General features: G+C 40.8%; 3 protein-coding genes across 5 annotated transcripts; all 3 read left to right on the forward strand.

Annotated features, from left to right (window-relative positions):
• Positions 1 to 2,417: 2,417 nt before the first annotated feature.
• LOC140948241 (uncharacterized) lies at positions 2,418 to 9,569 on the forward strand. Its single transcript, XM_073397463.1, has 5 exons — positions 2,418 to 2,535; positions 4,706 to 5,670; positions 6,175 to 6,658; positions 7,109 to 7,308; positions 8,278 to 9,569. The coding sequence occupies exons 2-5, from the start codon at positions 4,727 to 4,729 to the stop codon at positions 9,065 to 9,067; spliced, it is 2,418 nt and encodes an 805-aa protein (XP_073253564.1). The 5' UTR covers positions 2,418 to 2,535; positions 4,706 to 4,726; the 3' UTR covers positions 9,068 to 9,569.
• Positions 9,570 to 13,286: 3,717 nt separating this feature from the next.
• Positions 13,287 to 17,969, forward strand: LOC140948527 (uncharacterized). The gene is made up of 4 exons (XM_073397777.1): positions 13,287 to 14,240; positions 14,727 to 15,207; positions 15,743 to 15,942; positions 17,090 to 17,969. Exons 1-4 carry the CDS (start codon positions 13,303 to 13,305, stop codon positions 17,904 to 17,906), a joined length of 2,436 nt encoding a protein of 811 aa, XP_073253878.1. The 5' UTR covers positions 13,287 to 13,302; the 3' UTR covers positions 17,907 to 17,969.
• A 2,757-nt stretch (positions 17,970 to 20,726) lies between these two features.
• LOC140947525 (protein unc-50 homolog A-like) lies at positions 20,727 to 25,701 on the forward strand. 3 transcript variants are annotated; one of them, XR_012166980.1, is made up of 8 exons: positions 20,727 to 21,025; positions 22,297 to 22,322; positions 22,596 to 22,661; positions 23,192 to 23,312; positions 23,784 to 23,929; positions 24,451 to 24,552; positions 24,783 to 25,352; positions 25,446 to 25,701. XR_012166980.1 is itself a non-coding variant. In XM_073396656.1 (7 exons), the coding sequence occupies exons 1-7, from the start codon at positions 20,853 to 20,855 to the stop codon at positions 24,917 to 24,919; spliced, it is 771 nt and encodes a 256-aa protein (XP_073252757.1). In that variant the 5' UTR covers positions 20,727 to 20,852; the 3' UTR covers positions 24,920 to 25,701. The 3 variants fall into 3 exon arrangements, 2 of the variants coding, with proteins under 2 accessions (XP_073252757.1, XP_073252758.1); XM_073396656.1 differs by having other exon boundaries at positions 24,783 to 25,701; XM_073396657.1 differs by having other exon boundaries at positions 23,784 to 23,920; positions 24,783 to 25,701.
• Positions 25,702 to 25,932: the final 231 nt, after the last annotated feature.

Raw genomic sequence — 25,932 nt, forward strand, 5'->3', positions numbered from 1 at the left:
ATAAATATTGTTGCTCGAAATCTGATAGTGGGGATGATGTGAAAGTGAAAGGCACGCGAAAATATGCATGAGTGCGTGATCTGGCTCTAGGAAAAGAAGGGCGGGGGGGGCGGTGTTCGCGCTTTCTCAGAGCCTGGAACAGGCCAGGAAATCTGTGAATGTCTTAATAATAATAATAATAATAATAATAATAATAATAATAATAATAATGTTTATCAGTAGGATGCCTATAATGCAATGCTTCAATTGGTTACGGCTCAATATTAAATCGTATATCAATGGCAGAACATTTCCCGTTGAGCCACTCAAGTCACTGAGAGCACAGTGCAAGACATAAAAAGAAAACAACGCAAAGTAGAGATAAAACACGCTAAATAACCAACTAAAGCTACGTGCAACCGGATGTTACAGCTCCCAGCAATGTTGATCATTGTTAGCCCAGCAATGTTGGAAGTTGTTGCATCCGTTTGCACGTAGCTAAACGTTTAACCTGTTTTAAACTTCGCGCAAGAACATTCATTAACATGTAACAGGGTGTGCAAACGGACGCAACATGTAACATCAACAACAATGTTGGGAGCCAGTTGGCCATCAATTTTGCGTCCGTTTGCACCGGGCTTTAAACACAGGTCAGTTACAAATTAAATAAATAAATAAATAAATAAATAAGGCACGCACACTATTAAATTGCGCCCGCACGTTTTTATTACATCAGTTGGTCCTATTTTTCATCGTCTGGCCGTAAGGATCTGCTTACTTTTTTTTTCCCTCTTTTTAATGTAATTCCCTTTCAGTCCGCTATCATCTAAACGCCCGGCCGAGCAGTCGACGTTTTAGCAAGCTTTCATTAACAATTTTTCCTTGTACATGTAAGAAATTCCTTGTACTTGTTCCTTCCTTGTACTTACCATTCCTTGTACTTGTAAGAAAACTTACTGGATTTTCCTCAAGTGAGTACCGTTAGTCAAAAACTGACGTGCTTGAGGGCGATACGTGCCAGTATTAATATATTGCTCTCTAAGGTCAGTAGTTTTTCAGCGAAAAGCCAAAGGTTAATTTATCGGATTTATGGTTGACTTATGGGATATTTAGTTTGTAAAATAGCCAAAATTTTATCAAAACTAGAAAAAAAAAAAAAAGAAAGTGAAGATATTTGTTCTTGAATGCCAAGCTCAAAAACCGGAAAATAAAATTTCGGAAACTTTTTGCAATATCGATCGTTCAGACAATGGAAGCATCATTCTAACTTCACGAACAAACGTTTCTTTATATTTCAAAAAAGCGCCTCTTGCAAGGCCCCATGACTTTGATTATGACGCCCTAGCTTTTACTTTGTTACAGTCTAATTCGTGTTTAAATTTGATTGCTTTTTGTCTCGTGTTTCTGTATCATGTTTCAATATTATTCGCTGGTTGTTGTTTGTCAGAATCGGAGCCCGGATGATTGTGTACCACAGACAGGAGAAAAGGTAGCCTTGACGATTCTCTAAGTGAAAGATATTTCCCGTGCGTTTTTCCCTGTGGTTTCTCTTCCGCTTCTGTAAAGGTCAAGCGGTGTAGACCTCTTAATGCTGATCCCATGTCGTTATCATTGCTGACGTTAACAGGTCTCAACAGAACTCTTGCGATATTTTGAAAGAAAAAGTGAGTTATCAGTCCCGGGAATTCCCTAGGAATTGTTAGGAGTGCCCGCCGAACCTTTCACGAGAAAAAATTAGCCTGTGCAAAGCCGTCCTCTCCCCTCCGAAGAGAGGCCCGATTTTGTTTGAGGGGAGGGGGTGGAAGTACACATGCTAGATATGGTAGATAAAATTTGTGGACAGTGGTCGCCTGGGTTGATAAATGTGGGTTCTTTTCAGGAGCTAGCCTTTTACTGTTCTTATTGAGCCACAAAACAGAATGCACTTTATGTTTGTTAAATTGATTTTTAAGCTATTTCGGGGCTGAAAAATAAATGGCCATCGGGCTCTGTAAAAAGGCTGAACAGAGCTTGCTAGGCAGGTTATGGGCCAGGGGTGAAGGATTCCTGGCTTTGGTTAAGAAACAATAGAACTTTTCACCAGTGATCGAAGGAGAACAAAAAATACTACTGACAAATGTGTGGATCTTGAAATAGGTAATGTGTCAGAGTTTTGCGATCCCGGCCCTTATGAAGAGTAAAAATCCCCGGGCGTCGAGGATTGACCGCTCATGGAAGATATAAAAAAAATACAACAGACAATGGAAACCAGAACAATTGAGTTTGACAGGTGTAATTGAAGTAAATCGACCGGAACCTAGAATGCGTGACGACACTATGGCAGTAGTAACCGGAACCTGGACAGGGACGGAATGGCCTTGCGCACGCAGACACTTTTTCCGCTTCTGTTGGTATAAAATCAAGTGAGCGTAGCATTTCTTATCATTCTTTCTCTGACCTCAAACGGTTGAGCGAGTTTTACAAGGATCTTCAAGATCACATGACAAAAGTTCACCCCCATCATCCGAATTTCTAAATCAGCAGCCTTCAAGAACAAAATTTCCAAACAGGATAAAGGTACAGTATATTTCAACCTACTTACTTTTTATCAGGTGTTTTATTTTTACATCTAGTTTCACTTCGCATGGCAAAAGCGTTCATTCAAGGAAAATGTTGTTTTTAAAGGACTGATGTTTACTTAATAATAACCCTAGAAAATTGATATCAGGGTAGCTTCGATCGTGTAAATCAAATTCGAGAATGACGTTGTGTTTGTATATGGCTTGGTTTACCTCTGGATCGATCATTCAAAGGTTTGTTTTTGTGTCGTTTTAAAATTATTGTCAACTAAAAGAAAAAACAGACCGAAGGGCACTTAAAATTGAGTTTTAACATATGTATCGATGTATGTTGCTGCAACGAACTCGTTCGCCGCAAATACTTCCTGCGCGATCTCTTTATTTCTTCCCACTAATTCCCCGTTTGTTTAAAAAGTTACGATCTCTGGTCGGCTGTTGTGGAATTGTCGCAAAAATGGAACGATAAAAGACAGAGTGACTACTTCTTCATAATATGGGCACGCAACCCTAATAACCTGCAAACGATTTGTTAGTTGTAATTTAAGACCATTAATATCCTGACCGCTGCAAATTCACGGTTAAACCTTTAACCACAAGTACTCAAGTCGCTCTATTAGTTGAAGTTTGTTAAAAAACTTCTGGTATGCTTTTGTTGCTTTCTCTGTGTATGACCGGAAGCGGAAGTTCGTAAGAATTGTCTCGCGTTTTCACTTCTTTTTTTTTTTACAGTATAAAAAGCTCTTTTATTAAGACCACCCAGTGATGTTGGTGGTATTATTAAACGACGTTTTCAGATAAGGTAATAACTGAGGGTGACTTTTAACAAGTGCGCCCGGGCAGGAATTCACGGCACTGTCTTTGTCCTTTTAACCTTGGGCGGGTGAATGACGACTTCCGTGTCGAGTTTCCCTGTTGTTTCTAAGAAGGGAAGTTCAAGGAGTATAAAACGGGAGGGGAAAATTCCCGGGCAAAAGAAAACAAGAGGTGACCACCCGCTTTTCGCCTCTCTTCTCCTTTCTCGTTTATGCCTGTACATAAGGCTTCAATAACGAACCATCATGAGTGAAAAGCCATTTTTTTTCACTTTAAATATGAGGTGCTGGGTGGATGTAGAGACAGTAGTTGTAGCTGAAGACGTCTCCTATTGCCGGAAAACGAGTTATAGCCAAAGCCCTCTGCCTATTCGGTCCTGTTACCCTTTTTGTGGCCAACTAACTGAGAGCCCATTTGGAATCTGGCTACGAGATTGTCTGCACGTAAGTTAGTATGTCACGCAATTTAGGTCATGTCACGCAATTTCAGGTAATTAGGCTTCCGGTGCGCAGATGTCAACCTCGTCCCCAGGGCGCTTTTCCCTGGCTTTGGAGGACGAGGATGCGCAGACGTGTGTAGAACCGAGATCATAAATTAGAGAAATTCAGGGAAAGTCAAAAAAGGGCATAGATGGAGACAACTGCACATAATTAAAACACTTCACTCTCGAGAAATCAGACACAACGTCTCCCAGACATTTTCTCAATGATTGGTGATTACCGAAATCTTCGTTACCGTCAACTGTCTCTAAAACGGAGACCTTTGGGACCGGCAGTAAGTGTCCGTCTTACAGAGGTGTCCGTCTTATAGAGGGTCAAATATAGGGAGTAAGAAAGGCAGGCACCAGTTCTGGGTGTCCGTTTTACACTCGGATGGGGAGGGGGGTACTCAACAAATTTTTATACGGGGAGGCTCCACCTCGAGGTCCAACCCCTTTTATATACCATTTTTCACGAAAAAGGTACCCCTTTCGTATACCTTCTATTGACAAATGGTACCCCTTTCACACACCTTGTTTAGAACATTGCATCCCTTTCAACTGGTGTAAATGCACTGTCATTTAAATAGGAATCAATCACAAGAATAGAACGTTTTCTCGACTTTATAAAGCCATAAAATTCATCTGTTCGGTCCTTTGGGGCCCTTTCACAGACCCAATGACAGATTCTCCTACCCTTTCGTATACTTCAACGAGTAACATCCCTGCCCTTTTATATCAGGTCTCCGTCTTTTAGAGGTGAGATTCGACGGTATTCCTTATTTTGAGTTGACTCGCTGGGGCTTTGTGCGAGATGTAGTCTGTTCACTTCTGTATTTCATCTTATGATCTTTGTTGTGCTTTAGTCCCAACTAAGATCCAAGAGGGCCGTATAAACATGACAGAAGAAAACCGCAACATTGGTCTGGGCTTCTCTGGCGGAGGGATTCGCTCGGCCGCATTAAGTTCTGGGGTCTTGCGACGGCTACTTCATCGCGGTGTGAAGGTGGATTACATCAGCTGTGTCTCTGGCGGGAATTATACCGCGGCTGCCTATTTGGACTGGAAATACCGGCATGGCAAGCAAGATGACCATAAATGGCATAAACAGTTTTTTGAGCACTTGCGCAGTAGGGTCGGGTACGTCTGCAACTGGGAAAGACCACTACAAGGCATTCTGGACACTGTGCTACTCGTTTTGCTGCTCATCACAGTAAATCTTATCATCCCTTGCGTGTCGTACAGCTCCGGAGCTTTCACTGCCGCGTTCGTCATCGATTACGTTTTTGGCTCGATCATGCGCAAAGGGTTTGTATGTGTAGACTTATACAGGTCTAGAGGTGCTGCTAACGCGACAGAAAGACACTGCACTCTGGAAATCTCCATAAGTGACCCGAGATTGAGACAACCGAGCTTGTTATTCATTTTATTGCCCGTAACTTTCTTCGTCTGTCTCGCAATCAAGCTGAGCGCTCCGTTGAGATTACGCTCAATCGCTCGTTTCCTCCAGATCGTAACCGGTGTGACGTTTGCTTTCACGTTTGTACCATGGTTGATACAACAGTTTACTGATGTTCTCCCGTACTGGCTCAAAGCCTCGGTCGTTGTTCTTAGCATCTTCTTCTGGCTGGGTTTTCCGCCATTACGGAAGAAAGCATCGCTGGCTCTCGTGTTTTACTTTTACGCGTTTGTTATCAAGTGGAGAGTTTACCAGACAATCACCATTGGTATCCAATATAATCCACATCTTTTTTACACTTTGCTTTTGGTTTCAAGTTTATTCATCTGGATGAGTCCTTATCTTGGGATGTTCAGCGTTACATCCATTTATACCTACTACAAGTAAGTTGGATCACTGAATTTCCTTCTCATGGCATTTCCCTTCAGAACGGACCATGAGAAAATTAAGTATGACTGATTCCCTGCTCGTGTTGCTAGATAGTTAATCGCTCTACAAGTTTCTCATTTCAAAGCTTAGTCCTCAATCCGCAGAAAACAAAGGAAATGAGACAGAGTAATCGTATCCTGAAAGAGAGAAATTAGTTTTGTTTTTCTTTTTTTCTGTAAAAATCGAGGAGTAAAATGGTGAACCATAATCCATGAGTTTGAAGCGAGAATCACCTATCTGTCACACTCCGAGTATTGAGACTCGAACCAGATCTTTCGGTCATCTCAGTTTTCCACTCCTCTTTGTGTCATAGGGAGGCTGGGGAGAGGGAAAAAGAAAGCACGCGACGGAGGATGGGAAGAGGATCGGAAAGAGAGGAAAAGCGAAGCCGAAGAAAGCCGCAAAAAATATCTCCTTTAGCATTAAACAGCAAATGACAGGCTTGTCTTCTTTTTCAGATGGAGACTTCAGAAAGCGTTCTTTACCCAGCACAGTGTTGGTTCGATGGGTTGCGGGGGAATAAGTATCCGCGACTTCTTTCCAGTTCTATCTTGCTGTACTCATCGGCATGATGCATCCACGGACCCCTTGCTGATGGCCGACCTTGAGCCGCTCACCCCAGAGTACATCAGCAACGTAGCAGTCGATTACTGGCGCAAAGAATCGTCTTTGAAAGCACCCTCATACGCCGTGATGTCTCTATCGCCAGAAGGAAACGAACGTATCGACCATCAGCCTGGAGAAGTTTGCGACGAGATAAAGCTGTCGCCTGGCTGCGTGCATCAAACTGATGCCATGGTAACGTCAGCTGCTGTGATGGCCCTCAGTCCGGAACAGGCGGAGCCGTTCAGAGATTTGCAGATCATGCTGGGGCTTACTATCAGGAAAGGATTCAGAAGTAATCCTAACGAAACCATGGGCTGTTCCCCGTGGCTAGCCAAGGTATGAAGAACTCTAAAGAACAAAATATTTAGCCTTATCAGTAGGCTCGAACAGCGGCTGGTAATCGAGCACCCAGTTTCTTTCTTTTCTTTCCTTTTTATTTCGTGTTTCTTCTTCCCAGAAGCCTTCGTTATCTTCTCCCACTGGCTCGTTTCCATTCGAGTGTACTGGAAACTTTTATTCCGAACTGTTATTCAGACACACAAAGAGAGAATTAAGTATGGTTTATGTAGAATCCAAAAGTCCTCGCAACAAATAAATATTCCATTGGATGTAGCGAAATTTTGACAAGGAGGCTTCAATCCCCTTACAGACGACAAAAACGAGTTTGCCTCAACAAAATAATGTGAAACTGAGCAATTTTCTCGCTGAACATTACTACCCATGCACAACTCCTCTATTCACCCCGATAGTTGCATTCATGCCTTGCACGTTATGTTGCTATCGCAGGTTCTTGCAGTTTTGATTCAAAGTATCGCAGCTTTTCCCGTGATGTTCCTGGCCATAATTTCCCTGAGTGACGCGTGGAAAATGAGAGACGAGGAAGGCTACGCTGTGGCCGTGTTTGTCACGTACTCCATAATATTCATCGCCATAGCTCTTATGCCAACTGGTGGTGAACCACCATGGTTCTTTGACAAGTTTGTGAGGTATGAAATTGAAATCGTCTATCTAGTCCTTTTTTAAAGAAAAGACAGTGTCAGTTTATAAGGTCGTAGGTCATTTGCTATACCCGGAAAAGAATTAAGACAAACAAACAAAAATAGACTTTTTTCTGTATCTGGTGCTTGTGCTTGAATCTTGACTTTATTCCCAGCTTCTCTTTTCGTTCTTTCCCCTGGAGCGAAAGATTAATTAGCCTGCGAGCAAGCTTTCCATTCCAGGGACTCTGAAGAAGTCACGCGTGAGCGACACGCAGAAAAGGACTCGAGAGCGTTCTTTAACCAGACGATTGGAGAGTTCATGTGCTCGCAGGCTAAAGAGGACGGCGGAGAGCGACTCGGAGGACGAGGTTGAAAAAACTGTCCATAACAAAACACAGCCTTCAGAGAAACTTCTCTTCGTCCTTACTTTTGGTAATAAGTTTGACTCTCTAAACGTCTACTCGCCAACGTTCCACGCCAATGCACTCGCTGTGTACAGTCGACCCTCTCTTAACGAAAACCTCTATTAGACGGATACTTAGAGTTGGTCCCTGCCTTTCTTTACTCTCTTCATTTGACTCTCTATAAGACAAACTCTCTCTAAGACGGACACTTCCAGTTAGTGCCGGTCCCAAAGATTTCCTTTTTAGCGAGAGAGTTGGCTGTATATTTATGTTTTCTACCACTGTCAAGCTCGTTGCGCTTTGAGTACGTTCCCTTCGTAGGTGTAAACCAGCCCTAACTATGACTTTCCGTCACCCATGTTTTTTGCGTCGTAACGTCGCCTCTTCCTCAGTCCACTTTGGGGAAAAGCAAAAAAATCCTTTTACTAATTGTTTGTTTGCATGTTCGGGTTTCCATTCCTCTTTGCCTCAATTTATACTTCGCCTTTAGCGAGGCTAGTCTCTTAAAAGAGAACTTGTATTAAACCATTTACGTGTTAAGTCATTAATTCTTTTGTTTTGTTGGTAATAGGTGGTGTCACGTTCACTTGTATCACGTGCGATTTTTACGCGAGGTCTTCCAAGTTAACAACGTCGGACCCAATCCACCTGCGCTTTTATCTCTAAGTGATGCCGGGCGCCTAGAGAAATATGGTCTGCTCTCCCTGCTGAAGAAAAGGCTGAAAAAGATACTCATCGTTGACGGAAGCTTTATTTCCAGTGACGCAGACTACTCCAAATACCTCTTAAAATCCATGGATCAGGCAAGGGAACAGTTACATTGTGAGTTCGTTGGTTTGGGCGGCCGGGATGTCATAGGACAGATGAATAAAGAATATGTAAAAGTCCCTCGAGGACGACAGCCGAGGCATTATCGATTTTTAGTTCGGTACTTCGACAAGAAACTTGATGGTGGTTACTTCGAGGTTGGTACCGGTGAGATAATGATCATTGCTCCTCGTCACCCTGACAACGGGGTCACGCCTCCAGCAGACATGGACACAACTTGGGTCCAGTACAACCACGACACAGGAGAGGAACTGGATACAACATTGTGGGGTCCAGGACCAGTTCTAGAGGCGCAGGATGTTGACCGCCTAACTTTCTGTTGTTGCGAATCTTGTCATTCAAGCTCGACAATTCTTCGCTGGATTTCAGATAAGCTGTGTGTGGGCTTCCCACATACCTTGACAGTCAACCAGTTTTTTACATCGTCGCTTTTTACAGCATATCACCGTGAAGGATATCGTGCTTGCGTGGAGTCCAGCGCTGAGGAGTTCTTGACCGGCAGTGAGGCAATAAATCTTACAGGCTTTGTTTAACTTATTTACTCCAAGCATCAGCATGAATATTCTCCACACGGTTCAACATGGGTTTCCTTTGGTACTGATGAGGAGAATATCGATTAAGATCAAGACCTATAATCATTTCCTTTATTCTTTTTCACCTTCATGTTTGATACGACGGTGATATCATAAACAAATATTTGAAAAATGAGATGATGCTCACTATTAGGCCTTACAGGAATAGATAAGCATAAGACAAGGAATTTTGAACGCCAGTGGCAGAATATTTGTATAATAATGATGATGATGATGATAATGATGATGATAATAATAATATAATAGCCCGTGTTGAAAAACTTCCAAATTTTGTTTCAGAATCGCCATTTATGTTTTGTCTTCTTTATTACCGTAATTTTAAACTACGAAAAAGGGCCATAGTTCTGTTTTTATGGTGACGGTATGGCACTACGGCGCGCTAAAAGTTAAAGTCAAGCTAGCGCATGCTCCCTGTGCCCAAGTACTGCTAGAACCTGGTTTGTATAGGTGGTTTTCATGCAATCTCGGGAGACACAAATAACAATGGTGAAATGAACAAATGCTGGTGGACAAACAAAGCGAGCTAATGAGCCATCTTTTGTTTACCGTCCACCAGCATGGCGGCGATGACGTAACGTGAAAACCACTTATTGAAATCAGGAGGGAGTTGTAGGATCATGCGCGATGTGACACCAACTACAACGACACTAAGCCAATGGTGCAACCTAAATAGTAAGCATGTTCCCTTGGTTTCCCTCTCCGAAATTCGGTACGATCTGTAGGTTCTGCATGATCTATAGGTTCAAGAGAAAATGGACGCGCCCAATTTAGCAACATGTTTTTATTTAGAAAGAGCCCGCGAAATAAGAAAACTAGGGTCTCGTTATCAGAGAACGATCACGCTTTCAGTTGCTATATCGGCGCCAGTAGAAGGGATTGTTTGATCAAAAATTAGCATGTTAGTACATACGTGTGGATCTCCATCCCCGCCAAAATTCAAACTTGTTGTTCTCAGATCTAAACCTTCAATTCAAGACGGTTAAATTGGTTGAATTGCCAAAATGATTGTTTTAATTCAATAATTGCAAATTTAAATTGAGAGCAAGAATGTTTGAATTGAAGGTTTGGATCTAAGAACAACACGTTTGAATTTTGGCGGGGATGGAGATCCATACATTACTACTGTATATTTGTTGTGTTCGATTCGCACTCGTCACCATTATATTGTTTCCAGTAATACAGTGTAAAAGATAGTAATGTCGACGATGGATACACTCGTTTTTTAGAATGCTTTCCTTTTGATGAATAAAGGATTTGCGAATTCTCTTATTCAAATACTTTCGCGACTCTTTAATATATTGAAGCGAGCGCACTTAATTTCGTTTGCTCCCTAATCGCAAAATGCTTCCCTTCTTTGTGAAAGGACATCGATATCAGAAAAGTTTAGGTAGTTATCGCTGTACTCAACCGCTAAGACGCGGAGTCAAAACAAAACCATTGAGGCCTCACTAGCCATATTTGCATGCGGACGACTTCCGTGTCCAGTTTCCCTGTTGTTTCTAGAAGGAAAGTCACGTGGTCACCTTTTGTTTTATTTTCCTCGTGGCTTTTCCGTTCCCGTTTTATACTGTTTGGTATAAAAAGGGAACGGGAAAAAGCCCGGTTTCACTTTCGCGTGTTTCCCACTATCCGAGAGCAGGGAACAGGCTAACGTAATTCAGACTTTTTGATTCGCCTTGCCGGCGCAACCGTGCCCTGGAAAATGAGAGTAGCGCCTGATCTTAGCTTAGCGCGGGACGAGTTATCGGTAAGATACGAGTGTAGAAATTCATGTAAATTAAGTTCATCAGTGGTTTATTCAGGTTTGGTTCCAGTGCATAGCATTTGTAATAATTTTTATACGTTTCCAAGCATGTTATGTCGCTTGTCATCTGAAAGCTTCAATAAGCTTCAAACTCTAGTGGTAAACTATTCTTTTTTCATTATTTTCTTTTGCATATCAACGGCCTTTAGTCATTGAACACGGATTGAATAACCGATTGACTGATAGACTTCGTGAAGTTGTGACTATGTACATTTTAGGTTGAGCGTTGTGTCAAGCATTACTGTTTTCATTGTATCTTTGCCTGCGAATATAGCCTTCTCTCCTAGCTCTTCATGTGTGAATAGAATCACTTAATTCTCGCGAAGCGAGTTTATAATTTTGTCGATTGCAAGCCGAGTTCGATTTTGCTTTGGTCGTAAATCTTTCTATCGGTTTGGTATCCGAAGTTGCCTAGCAACGATGTCGCGACTAGATTTTTGGTCTGAGATTATTTCGCGGTCGAAAGGAACGTGAAATCCGACAATGGATTTGTAACCTTGGTAACTTTTCGCAAACGCATGCAATATGCATGATAGCCTCTAAAGAAAAGACGTGTTTTCTACTGTTTGACAAATTATGCGATTATTCCGTGCAGAATTTTGTGGTCGGCAGTTCCAATAGCGACGATGGCACATAAACAGTTCAAGAAAGTATTGCGTTAAAGTTGAAAATTATCTAAAGGTTGTCGGCTCAGTTTGATCCAGTTTCGTAGCTCGGATTTTTTATGTAGCACGATCGAGTGCCTATCGAGTCTACAAGCGAGTTTATAGAAAGGTAGCAGTTGATTTGTCCTTCTTACGTGTTTGTGTTTCAGCACTCTTTAGCGACAAATGGCTAGCACATGGATATTTTACTGTACCAAGAACAATCCTCCAGTGTTTTCAGACGTTTTACGGCAAATGGCAACAACTAGGAAACTATACTGGGAATACTTATACTGGAAATACCGCTGGATCATCTGACTAATTTCGAATCCACTGTGAATGGAACAGCGTAGATCACTAATCCGTTAATCTGGATTCGGATTCTTCGGATTTCAAATTTAATGAATCCTTCTCCAGATCAAAAATCCGGATTTGGATTTGCCGAAAGGAACGCGAAATCCGTTTTAAGATCTAAAATTCGCTCCAATTGACGTCATTCAGTCTAGGTGCATTTTGAGGTTTCCAGGCAACACTTACAGCAAGGAGCCCTTTTGATTTATTCACATTCTTTCGTGCAGACTTAATCCAATCAGAAGCTAGCTGGAAGCTGTCCTCGACTTCTGATTGGTTAATGTCTCCATGAAAGAATTTGAGTTATTAAAGGTCACACTTGGGGGTTCCTTGCTGTAAGGAAGAAGAAAACGACAACAAGAAACCGTGGAGAAGAAAGGCGGATATGGTTATTCATTCTCTGTTGAAAAAAAATGTTTATTGATACTGAATCGTAACCGATTCTCCTCATGTAAAATGTAGAAAGTTGCAAGCGGTACAACGCCGTCAGCAAGAGAATTCGCCACAGTTTTGCGAGACACTTAATATCGCTTTGTCGGCCATATCATCTTCAAATGCGACGAAATGAGTTAAAGTACTGTTTTTGCCATCAAAACCATGCTTATTTTCCTCCACTACATTTTTGAATTCTTGATAAATACAGCTCTACGAGCTTCAAACAGCGTCTATCGACAGAATTTCATGGGCAAAAACGTTAAAGATAATTCATTCAAAATATACGTGCAACACTTGGTCTCGTAGCGCAATGGTTAAGGTGATGGCCTTACACGTTAATTGTCCGGGTTTGGACTCCCGCCTGAGGAAACTTTTTATTTTACTTTATTTTTTGGTCGTTTTCGTATTGTTTTCTTTTTTTGACACATTTAACCTATTGGCTGGTATTACTTCCCCTCATCACAGCTTCGCGAGGTGTTGCGATAAACGAATTTCTAGTTAAATATGAGTATAATGATTTCTATGTTGTTCAATTAAGTTTCTACGCTCGTGATAGATCCGCATGAATTCCTTCGTTGACACTGGAACTAAAGGAGATGATACAGGAGACGATTCGCAAATGGTTACAACATTGTTCCAACATTGCAGCGCTGTGTTGCGCTAAAAATCGTCTTTGCGAATCGTCTCGTGTAACATCGCCTTAAAAGGGCTTTCCGAAGTTCACCTACACAATTTCGGTTGGTGTGATGTTTTAGCGATTTTGACCGATCTATGATGTAGATGTAGATGTAAAGATGTAGAGTAAGAAGGTGGTTCACATAAATCACACCTCCAAGGTAAACCCACATGTTCGCCCGCACTTCCAAGCCAACAGCTCTTGTTAGTCTCATGATCTTTGTTGTGCTTTATCCCCAACTAAGATCCAAGAGGGCCGTATAAACATGCCAGAAGAAAACAGCAACATTGGTCTGGCCTTCTCTGGCGGCGGGATTCGCTCGGCCGCGTTAAGTTCTGGGGTCTTGCGACGGCTACTTCATCGCGGTGTGAAGGTGGATTACATCAGCTGTGTCTCTGGCGGGAATTATACCGCGGCTGCCTATTTGGACTGGAAATACCGGCATGGCAAGCAAGATGACCATAAATGGCATAAAGAGTTTTTTGAGCACTTGCGCAGAAGGGTCGGGTACGTCTGCAACTGGGAAAGACCACTACAAGGCATTCTGGACACTGTGCTACTCGTTTTACTGCTCATCACAGTAAATCTTATCATCCCTTGCGTGTCGTACAGCTCCGGAGCTTTCACTGCCGCGTTCGTCATCGATTACGTTTTTGGTTCGATGATGCGCAAAGGGTTTGTATGTGTAGACTTATACAGAGGTGCTGCTAACGCGACAGAAAGACACTGCACTCTGGAAATCTCCATAAGTGACCCGAGATTGAGACAACAGAGCTTGCTATTCATTTTATTGCCCGTAACTTTCTTCGTCTGTCACGCAATCAAGCTGAGCGCTCCGTTGAGATTACGCTCAATCGCTCGCTTCCTCCAGATCATAACCGGTGTGACGTTTGCTTTCACGTTTGTACCATGGTTGATACAACAGTTTGCTGATGTTCTCCCGTCCTGGCTCAAAGCCTCGGTCGTTGTTCTTAGCATCTTCTTCTGGCTGGGTTTTCCGCCATTACGGAAGAAAGCATCGCTGGCTCTCGTGTTTTACTTTTACGCGTTTGTTATCAAGTGGAAAGTTTACCAGACAAGCACCATTGGTATCCAATATAATCCACATCTTTTTTACACTTTGCTTTTGGTTTCAAGTTTATTCATCTGGTTGAGTCCTTATCTTGGGATGTTCAGCGTTACATCCATTTATACCTACTACAAGTAAGTTGGATCACTGAACTCCTTCTCATGGCATTTCCCTTCAGAACGGACCATGAGAAAATTTAGTATGACTGATTCCCTGCTCGTGTTGCCAGATAGTTAATCGCTCTACAAGTTTCAGATTTCAAAGCTCAGTCCTCAATGCGCAGAAAACAAAGGAAAAGAGACAGAGTAATCGTATCCTGAAAGAGAGAAGTTTTTTCCTGTGAAAATCGAGGAGTAAAAGGGTGAACCATAAGCCATGAGTTTGAAGCGAGAATCTCCCATGTGTCACACTCCGAGTACTGAGACTCGAACCAGATCTTTCGGTCATCTCAGTTTTCCACTCCTCTTTTTTTCATAGGGAGGCTGGGGAGAGGGAAAAATGAAAGCACGCGAGGGACGATGGGAAGGGGATCGGAAAGAGAGAAAAAGCGAGGCCGAAGAAAGCCGCAAAAAATATCCCCTTTAGCATTACAGCAAATAACAGGTTTGCCTTCTTTTCAGATGGAGACTTCAGAAAGCGTTCTTTACCCAGGACAGTGTTGGTTCGATGGGTTGCAGGGGAATAAGTATCCGCGACTTCTTTCCAGTTCTATCTTGCTGTACTCATCAGCATGATGCATCCAAGGACCCCTTGCTGATGGCCGACCTTGAGCCGCTCACCCCAGAGTACATCAGCAACGTAGCAGTCGATTACTGGTGCAAAGAATCGTCTTTGAAAGCACCCTCATACGCCGTGATGTCTCTATCGCCAAAAAGAATCGAACGAATCGACCATGAGCCGGGAAAAAGCAACGAGATAAAGCTGTCACCTGGCTGCGTGCATCAAACTGATGCCATGGTAACGTCAGCTGCTGTGATGGCCCTCAGTCCGGAACAGGCGGAGCCGTTCAGAGATTTGCAGATCATGCTGGGCCTCACTATCAGGAAAGGATTCAGAAGTAATCCTAACGAAACAATGGGCTGTTCACCGTGGCAAGCTAAGGTATGACGAACTCTAAAGAACAAAATATTTAGCCTTATCAGTAGGCTCGATTTCCGCTGCTCTCTTACTCCTCCCCGAGAAGATACGGCTGTTCTAGAGCGTAGCACGGGCTCACTTCCCGAACAGCGGCTGGTAATCGAGCACCCAGTTTCTTTCTTTTCTTCCCTTTGTTTATTTCGTGTTTCTTCTTCCCAGAAGCCTTCGTTCGCTTCTCCCACTGGCTCGTTTCCTTTCGAGTAATTGGAAACTTTTATTCCGAACTGTTATTCAGACACACAAAGAGAGAATTAAGTATGGTTTATGTAGAATCCAAAAGTTCTCGCAACAAATAAATATTCCATTGGATGTAGCGGATTTTTGACAAGGAGGCTCCAATCCCCTTACAGACGACAAAAACGCGTTTGCCTTAACAAGATAATGTGAAACTGAGCAATTTGCTCGCTGAACATTGCTACCCATCCACAGCTCTTCTTTTCACCCCGATAGTTGTATTCATTCCCATTAAGATGCCTTGCACGTTATGTTGCTATTGTAGGTTCTTACAGTTTTGATTCAAACCATCGCGGCTTTTCCCTTGATGTTCCTGGCCATTATTTCCCTGAGTGACGAGTGGGACATGAAAGAAGAGGAAGGCTACGCTGTGGCCGTCTTTCTGACGTACTTCATAATATTCATCGCCATAGCTCTTATGCCAACTGGTGGTGAATCACCATGGTTCTTTGACAAGTTTGTGAGGTATGAAATTGACATCGTCTATCCAGTCCTTTTTTAAAGAAAAGACAGTATCAGTTTATTAGGTCTTAGGTCCTTTGCTATACCCGGGAAAGAATTAAGACATGAACAAACAAAAATAGCATTTTTTTCTGTGTCTGGTGCTTGAGCTTGAGTCTTGACTTTATTCCCAATGCACTGGCTGTGTTGACTCTCTCTTAACGGAAACCTCTATTAGAGTGACACCTCGGTAAAACGGACACCTAGAGTTGGTCCCTGCCTTTCTTTACTCGCTCATCTCCGGGGTAGTATAGCTGACGTAAAACAAAGAAAACAAAACATCCTTAACAATGAACCTAACCCTGACAATAGTCCATAAAACAAAGAAAACGAATAAATTATATTAGTAAAATCCAACTAGTGGTCTAGCATCAATTCTGCGTTCTGATTGGTTGAGCTACTACTAGACTATATGTTATAGCCGGCTTTTTGGCGGCAAAAAAGGATTAAAGTCTAGCTTTAACTAGCTAAAGTTGTTTTGTCGCGATATTTTCTGATTAACTAGTTGGATTTTACTAAAACAATTATTCCTCTCGCCCTCATGGCCTGAGTCAATAGCCCATTCGGCCTTCGGCCTCGTGGGCTATTGACTCAGAGCCCATTCGGGCTCGAGGAATAATTGTTAATTTCACCGGGATGACCCCTTTACTCCCTTTATTTGACCCTCTGTAAGACGGACATCTCTTTGCCTGCGTGCAGACGTCTCCTATTTCCTTTGCAACAAAGGAGATAGGATACGTCTGCACGCAGGCAAGACATCTCTCTAAAGACGGACACTTACTGCCGGTCCCAAAGGTCTCCGTTTTAAAACAGAGAGTTGGCTGTATATGTTTGCTATCACTGTCAAGCTCGTTGCGCTTTGAGTACGTTCCCTTCGTACGTGTAAACCAGCCCTAACTATGACTCTCCGTCACCTATGTTTTTGCGTCATAACATCGCTTTTTCTTCAATCCACTTTGGGGAAAAGAAAATACTATTGCTAATTGTTTCTTTGCATGTTCGGGTTTCCATTCCTCTTTGCTTCAAATTATACTTCGCCTGTAGCGGGGCTAGCCTCTTTATGGAGAACTCGTATTAAACCATTTACGTGTTTTTGTGTTGTTGGTAATAGGTGGTGTCACGTTCACTTGTATCACGTGCGATTTTTACGCGAGGTCTTCCAAGTTAACAACGTCGGACCCAATCCACCTGCTGTTTTATCTCTAAGTGATGCCGGGCGCCTAGAGAAATATGGTCTGCTTCCGCTGCTGAAGAAAAGGCTGAAAAAGATACTCATCGTTGACGGAAGCTTTATTTCAAGTGACGCAGACTACTCGAAATGGCTCTTAAAATCCATGGATCAGGCGAGGGAACAGTTAAATTGTGAGTTCGTTGGTTTGGACGGCCGAGATGTCATAGGACAGATGAGTAAAGAATATGTAAAAGTCCCTCGAGGACGACAGCCGTGGCATTATCGATTTTTAGTTCGGTACTTCGACGAGAAGCTTGATGGTGGTTACTCCGACGTTGGTACCGGTGAGATAATGATCATTGCTCCTCGTCACCCTGACAACGTGGTCACGCCTCCAGCAGACATGGACAGAACTTGGGACCAGTACACCCAAGACACAGGAGAGGAACTGGATACAACATTGTGGGGTCGAGGACCAGTTCTAGAGGCGCAGGATGTTGACCGCCTAACTTTCTGTTGTTGCGAATCTTGTCATTCAAGCTCGACAATTCTTCGCTGGATTTCAGATAAGCTCTGTGTGGGCTTCCCACATACCTCGACAGTCAACCAGTTTTTTACATCGTCGCTTTTTACAGCATATCACCGTGAAGGATATCGCGCTTGCGTGGAGTCCGGCGCTGAGGAGTTCTTGGTCGGCAGTGAGCAGGGGCACCCAACGACAATTTTCGGAAGAATATCTATTCGGAAGACGATTTGAGATCTAGAATTTTCGAAACATTTGCTGTAAAATTTCTTGCTTGCCTGCCTCTCCTAGGCTTTTCGAACATCTAAAAAATGGTATAATTGCCCATTTTAAACGGATTTTTACCCTAAAAAGGTCACCTAGAATTTTCGGGAGCCTCTTTTCTGGCTGAAATTTTCGAAAAGGTAAGTTTTGATCCCTATAGTTTTCGGATCACTAGACTTTCAGCTAGGAAATCCGAACAGATGAAAAATTTTTAGGGGATAAAAATATGCCTATATCTACCGTTTAAATACTAAAATACGTTTAACAATGCTATGTTTAAATGGTTTTGAACTATATTCTCGTTGGGTGCCCCTGAGTGAGGCAATAAATCTTACAGGCTCTGTTTAACTTACTTACTTCAAGCATCAGCATGAATATTCTCCACAAGGTTCAACATGGGTTTCCTTTGGTACTGATGAGGAGAATATTGATTAAGGTCAAGACCTATAATCATTTCCCTTATTCTTTTTCACCTTCATGTTTGATACAACAGTGATATCATAAACAAATATTTGAAAAATGAGATGATGCTCACTATTAGGGCTTACAGGAATAGATAAGCATAAGACAAGGAATTTTGAACGTCAGTGGCAGAATATTTGTATAATAATGATGACGATAATAATAATAATAATAATAATAATAATAATAATAATAATAATAATAATAATAATCGCCATTTATGTTTCGTCTTCTTTATTACCGTAATTTTTAACTACGAAAAGGGGCCGTAGTTCTGTTTTTATGGTGACGGTATGGCACTACGGCGCGCTAAAAGTTAAAGTTAAGCTAGCGCATGCTCCCTGTGCCCAAGTGCTGCTAGAACCTGGTTTGAATTGAAATCAGGAGGGAGTTGTAGGATCATGCGCGATGTGACACCAACTACAACGACACTAAGCCAACGGTGCAACCTAAATAGTAAGTAAGCATTTTCGCTCGGTTTCCCTCTACGAAATTCGGTACGATCTGTAGGTTCTACATGATCTATGGGTTCAAGAGAAAATGGACGCGCCCAATTTAGCAACATGCTTTCATTCAGAAAGAGCCCGCGAAATAAGAAAACTAGGGACTCGTTATCAGTAGCCTGCGACCGCAGATGTATTTCCGGTCGTCGCTTCTCTCCCTCCTTACGCCATACGTAGTAAATATCGAAACTAAGTAGCCTCTGCTCGCAGGGTACCATATGATTGCACGCCGGAAATTCGAAAAGAAATTTTCTCAAGTAAGAATAGGTTGAATCATGGCTTCCTGCAGTATTTTAGTTTAAACTGCTGGCAGCTTACCGTTAGTCTAAAATTGATCGTTATAGTTTTTAGGTCTATATATGTATTTTTTTGTTGTCTTTTTCTATTTGTATTTCTGTGAATTTATCGTAAACTAAATAGAGTGCGAAGAAAAACAGTTGTCAGACAAGGCCTCAGAGATCAATGTTGTATAGTCTTGTATGTTTTTTCTTTTGGCCTTAGAACATCTTATTTTGATTTGAGGCAGTGCCAGTAGTGAAGACTGTTTATGTATTCCCGTGTATGTTTTTAGCGATTTAAGGGTCAACACATTAACTACAGGTTATAACATAATACATTTTAATAAAACATGATGTATCAGTAAAAAGTACTGGATTTGTTCCTTTTCAAGTGTTTCTCCATTAAAAGCCCCACGTTTTGTAGAGATTCTCAAAAAAAGTGTACTTAGTACGCGTAAGAGAGGAAAAGGCGGAGAAGGGGGGAGGGAGGGTAGGGGGCTAAGGGCAGTGAACTATAATGACAAACCAGCGAAGAATAAAGCGGATTGAGTTTTTTCCAATATTTCTGACAGTTAAGCCGTTCCTCTACAAGGGATCTAATGAAGCAAAAAAAGTGAATTGTACAGTACGAAAAGCGCTACAGTTGGAAATATGATATAAGAGTTCTGAAGTAAAATAACCTCACTACAAACATAAATAGCATAAAACGTAAAAAGAAAAGAACGGAAATGTGATGAATGTAGCAATAAATGTTAAGTAACTAAATAAATAAATAAAGGAAAATAAAAGAGTAAGTTATTTCTGCGGGCGACAAGAGGAGCCCGCAATCCTAATCTCCAGGTTGTGATTACGCATGCTTCGCATGTACGTAGCCAGCATTCGATCGTTTGGACTTCTGGACCTTCTATCACTTGTAATCTGATCACGCGTGTTTTGGACATCTGTCACGTGACACTTACGCAAAGCACAGCGCTGGACCTTCGAACTCCGTAAACTTTGGTTATTACTAGTTTTAATTAATAAAAATGAAGAAATTTAAAAAATTAAGTTACTAGTAATCCCGGGGGGGGGTACTCGACATATCCCTGGGTGGGGAGGTGTGGCGCGGCCCCTCAAACCCTGTTTAAGACAAATGTAGCTGATTTTCCTACCCTGTTTAAGACAGAATTCCGATTTTTGGTACCCTGTTTAAGACATTTATCTTGATAGATCGATACCCTGATTAAGACGCCCTTATGAGGGAGAACCCCCCCCCCCCCCAACCCCCAGGATAGTAATATAATAAATATAATACTACAGTACCTAACTAAAATGCTCTTTTAAAAATAACAAAAATGAAATTAAAAAAAGCCATTAAAGTGATATGAAGAAAAAAATAAAAATTATTGCTTATCTTCTCATGTTTACGTCTGAGTATCAGAAAGTAATGAATATTCTCGGTGCGTGACGCCGTGTAAACTGTGCGTGACGCTGTGTTTTAACTGTGTGTTTTTATCGTGCAAAGAATCATGGAAGACTTTGACGTGTCAACGCATGCGTAGAATATGCCAACGAAGTAAAGTTTGTTGTGCAGCACATTTTCAGCTGATTTTGGAAGGAAAATAGCGCGGAAGAACGACTTTTAACACCAATTATATGCTTGATTCTTGAAAAGATTGAACTGTTTTATAGCCATGTTACCAGAACCTGCAAACTCGTCGTACTCTTCGCCTTCGAAGAAGCGTTCAAGGTGTTTGTCTACTTCCATGCAGTACAAGTATCTTCGACGAATTTTGAAATATCGACATATGGATTTTGAATTTGCTCTCTGGCAGATGCTATACTTATGCATTTCACCAAGAAAAGTGTAAGTATTGTTGCTATATTGTGACGGTACATGTTGTGCTGCGAGAATATTTTTGTTTTGCACACCTGCCTTTGGTTGGATGACAGCAAGAATCAAGCTGATACGTTAAACATTTTCTTGCCTAATAGGTGCAGCTGTGGTAACTTGACTTCTGTTTCGGTGCATTCTAATTTCAAACTTCTTTCATACTTTGTCTATCCTACCTTGGTGTATAATTTTTTCTTTGCCAAAATTAATGCTCATAGACTGCTTGCAACCCGCCATATAAGTTTTGCTTTCAATTCCTCAAGGGACAATAATTAGTCCCACGAGAAATTGAACCCAGTACCTGTGCAAAATTTTGAGGGGAAAACAAATTACATTATGGGAACATGAAAGTTGCGGATAGAATAGTCGCAAATAGATGAACATGGGAAAGAGGCCTGTGAGGTTGGTGGAGCCATATCCTACAGGCTGAGCATGTATAGCACATGAAACCATGACATCCCTGAAAGCAGCAACTAGCAGGTGGTAATGCACTGACAGATAGTGTTGGGAGTTGGCTGAGATTTCATAATCGATCATCGGAAGTGATCGGATTGACCCACCTGATCAATTATTTAATATAATATTAGAAAAAACTCTTTATAAGAATTCTGTTTATTTTTGCTACTGTGCCGCATTTTAGAGCACAACAAAAACATACCAAATGTATCAGAAAAGGAACATCAGTGGATTCGCCATAGAGTTCAAGTACCTCAGTGGTTAGAGTGTTGGATCTAGAACCCTGAGGGTTGTGAGTTCATTTCTTGACTGGAGCTCAGAATTTTTAATGTGCTTTCGGCGATCAAATTCTTAAAAAGACAACACACAAGTTTGCCAACAAGAAATTATTTTTTTCCGTAATAATTGGGCCGGGTATTTTCCTTGGCTTCATGTACTATGAATGTGACCCCTGGCTACTTTCATTTGAAATAGAAGAAAAATAAAACCAAAAGAAATCCATAGCTGTTTGATTCCCCACCTACTTGTTGTATTTACGCGGCAACTTGAAATCTTCGTGACAACCCTGCTTAGCATTAATGACATTTAGCTGCATAACATAAATGCAGGTAATTTGAACCCTTGTTTTATTGGCCATCTGCAAAAGGTTCATTAATTAATTTACAAAATTTATAAACTGATTCAAATGATATAGAGATATACATGCATGATATTTCTTAGGTCATACTGTATGTTCTAAAATGTCATCAACATTAATTTCTGTATTTGTTGCCTTTCAATTTTCTTAGATACCGCAACTTTCATTATCACAAACGTGAGTATACGTGCATTTGACATGTTTTATTATTTTAATCACTATTGTTTTTAAACTTGGGTGCAGTTTTATTAAACTAATAAATTAAAATAGACAAAAACTGAACACAGCGCAGTTGACCATGAAACATTATTAACGTCAAATTTTTAAAACTAGGAATGTGCTTTGTTTAGAACAATGATAAATATTGATATGATAGTATTGGATAAAGGTCAATAAGATGTAAGATGTAGGTTAAAATATCTGATGTTATGGTGTCTATTTCCTACCCAGAAACTAAAGACCAGTGGGCCAGAGATGATCCAGCTTTTCTTGTGTTACTTAGCATTTGGCTGTGTGGTAAGGTAGCATTTGTTGCACAATCCCTTTGACTTCAAATCGTTCACTATTTGTCCAAGTTTGACACCCTCACCCAAGAGTACTTTTGGCTACCCTGCTCGAGGGCTGCCACTAAGATTTCAATTTGCCTGGTACGCTGAATATATAGTCAGTAGATGGGGAATTGAAAGGCCAGGAAGTTCTTGATTATTATTTTCCTGTTGCTTGTGGGTCTGTTTTCTTTTTCTGTTGTCTTCCAGTCTTTTGAGTAATTTCACCTGATACCAAACTGCTTGTCTCCTTTTCCCAATGAAGCAGTATAAGTTTGCTTTCAGTTTTGTATCTTCCTGGTTGTATTATTGCTGTTTCTTCCCCTCCAGGTAAAAAAATGGGACGACTTAATCATACATTCTTGATTGTCTGGAGAATGTTGTTCTCCTTTTTACTTAATGTGCTATGTTATTACTTTGTTTTTAATTGGGTTATTTTCAAGGGGGTGATCCTTCCTTTCTATATTAATGTAACCAGTGACTCTTTGTCTTTTTTGACAGTGTCGTCAATTGGCTTTGCTATTGCACTTCATATTCCGTTTATAGGATTTTTGAAGTTCTTATTATGGGTTGTTTTTGTGGATTGCATTGGTGTTGGTCTCATCATAGCTTCGTTGCTATGGTAAGTTAAAACCACATATTGCTGTCAAGAACGTTGTGCAACTACTGTCTGTGTACAAAAATGCAGAGTTTCACTGAAGTTATCAAACATTGTCAGGGCTGGCAAGTGACTTTCAAAATGACTTTGCAATAATGAGTTTTTACTCATCAAAATAATTCAGGCAAGGTACAGTAGATCCCTAATCCATCAAATAAATTAATTTATTCTACATTAACTAATTAAATAGTATTAGTTGTTTTATCAGTTCCAATATTGACATGAAACGTCATTTTTCTGTTATCATTTTCAACTGTAAATAACTCAAATGAAACTGAAAAATGCAATAATTCCTAGTTTTAGTAGAAGTCTCTCCTAACAGTCAGTAACCATTTCTTCTATATTTAAACTTGCATCCGCTAAAGGATACAAGAGTAATATGTAGTTAGTTATCAGTTGATCGTAGTGGGCATCAATTCTGTGTTTTTTTCACAGGTTCTTCTGCAACAGATATTTACGCATATCCACTGCTTATGATCCAGGCCAGAGAGTGGAGTGGGCGTACGCATTTGATGTTCACCTCAATGCCTTCTTTCCCCTATTGCTGATACTGCATGTTATCCAACTCTTTTGTATGCAGAGTAAATACCCTTTGTTTGTTAACAAATTATTCTGTACCTATTTCATTCTTACTAGTGAGTTAATGCACAATATCTTTGCATCACTGTGGCCCAATGAAATTTGCTTGGAGTAGGACTTTGGAAGCCAGTACTAACACTTTCCACCTAATTCACAGACACAACTTTTTGTTTATGAGTTTATCGTTATGGCAGATTATAATCTCTGTTCCTTGTGCCTACATGCACTTCTGATGTAAAGTTGATAGCTGATAGCTACAAAAGTTTTGCCACCTAATAATACTGGTATCTTGCTCTTTCAGTAGTGTCAGTTTAATGTTTTCTGGTTAAAGCACAGACTATGCCATACCTTACACAAACATTAAATGGATAGCACCATTTATAAACAAACAGGAAATGATTATCTATATTAATAGTGGGAATTCAAATTCAGGCAACCTTTGTTAAGATAATTCAGATAATAATTATATTTTATAAAGGGTTCTATTGACCTTTCATTAATTTTATTATCATTCTTATTTTAGTTATAATAGATCATCCACTGTTTATTTCAAGATTTATTGGTAATTCCCTTTGGCTGATCGCTCTGATTTATTATATCTACATCTCATTCCTAGGATATAGTGGTAAGTTGATTGAAGTGTCCTGAAAAATTAAAATTTAAAAAATTGTCTTTTGTGGATTTCTTCCCTGCTCCTGCTCATAAACTCATTTTTCACATTGTCAAAAGCATGAAGCAAAGTTTGGAGATGGGATTTTGGGGCCCTTAATAATTATGAGCATATTGGCTTAAAATAAGCGAGATGAAAGTGAGGTCCTTGCATTTTATTGTTTGTTTGTTTTTTTTTATTCACAGCATTGCCATTTCTTCGTAAAACAGTGGTCCTGCTTTATCCAGTCCTACTGGTTGTAATAGGGTATGTTGTCTCCCTTGCTGTGGGTTGGAATATTGGTCAGGCATTTATGCAGTTTTACAGGTACAGAGTTGTATGATGTTAAATGGAGGATACATTATTTGCAAGGGGAAGACCATAAGGATGTACATCTCCAGCCACTTGAACTGTTCAATTACAAGGTGGTCTGGATAAGGAATGCTCCCATAAGAGTCCACCGACAGCATTTTATGGAGACAGACAACAGTTCAGCAGGCTTTTACCAACAGAGTCGAGTATCGCAGTTTCTGAGCCACTAAGCTGCCAAGCAAGTGCGTCACTTCTGTTATCTTTGCAGCCAAGAAAATGAAGCTGTAGTACAGTTATTGTCATACCAAGGGGATTTTACATAGTAATATTTCTTAAGGACTGCTTTCTTTTGTGGTTTAAGAAATTAACTGTTAAAAATATTTTGTACCACAAGACATTGAAGTTCCAAAATAGAAAAATTAAAAAATTGATCACTTAGCTGCAAAAGTTACGGATCAATTTAGGTTTCCAGGAAACTGCTCACCTACCCCTCCCCTAACTCAACATTTTGCCCCAAGTAAGATGCAAATGTTAACATTAAGTTAGGGGAGGGGTAGGTGGGCAGTTTCCCAGAAACCTAAATTAATCCAAAGTTACCAGAACATTCTGTGAAGAGAAATCTATTATTGGTTTTGGAGTGTACAGAAATTTTTAACTAACCCAAGGATACCTGGTTGCTATGAAACCAAGGACAGAAATAGTTTGGTCTGTAAAGAAAGTCTGATGTATATGATATTTGGTATGGAAAAGATTAATTTAAATATGTACGTAAAAGAAGAAAAACGAATAAATTTCATTGTGACAGCTCTGTGATGATCTGGGTAGTAATTGTTAGAATGACCTGTGCTCTTTTTCTTGCATCGCTATTTTGTGTAAATCAGCCCTTTATACAACTTACAGAGCCCGAGGTGTAATCAGAATGTCAAGAGTTCTTAAAGGAACTATTGAAAATCTAAATACAGAGTGACAGGTAGTGTCAGAAGCCTGGTGGAATCAGCGCAAGAATCAGAGTTTTTCCATTTTTTTCCAACTCCCCTTTTAACT

The sequence above is a fragment of the Porites lutea genome, chromosome 9 (genome assembly GCF_958299795.1).
Source record: "Porites lutea chromosome 9, jaPorLute2.1, whole genome shotgun sequence".
NCBI lineage: Eukaryota > Metazoa > Cnidaria > Anthozoa > Scleractinia > Poritidae > Porites > Porites lutea.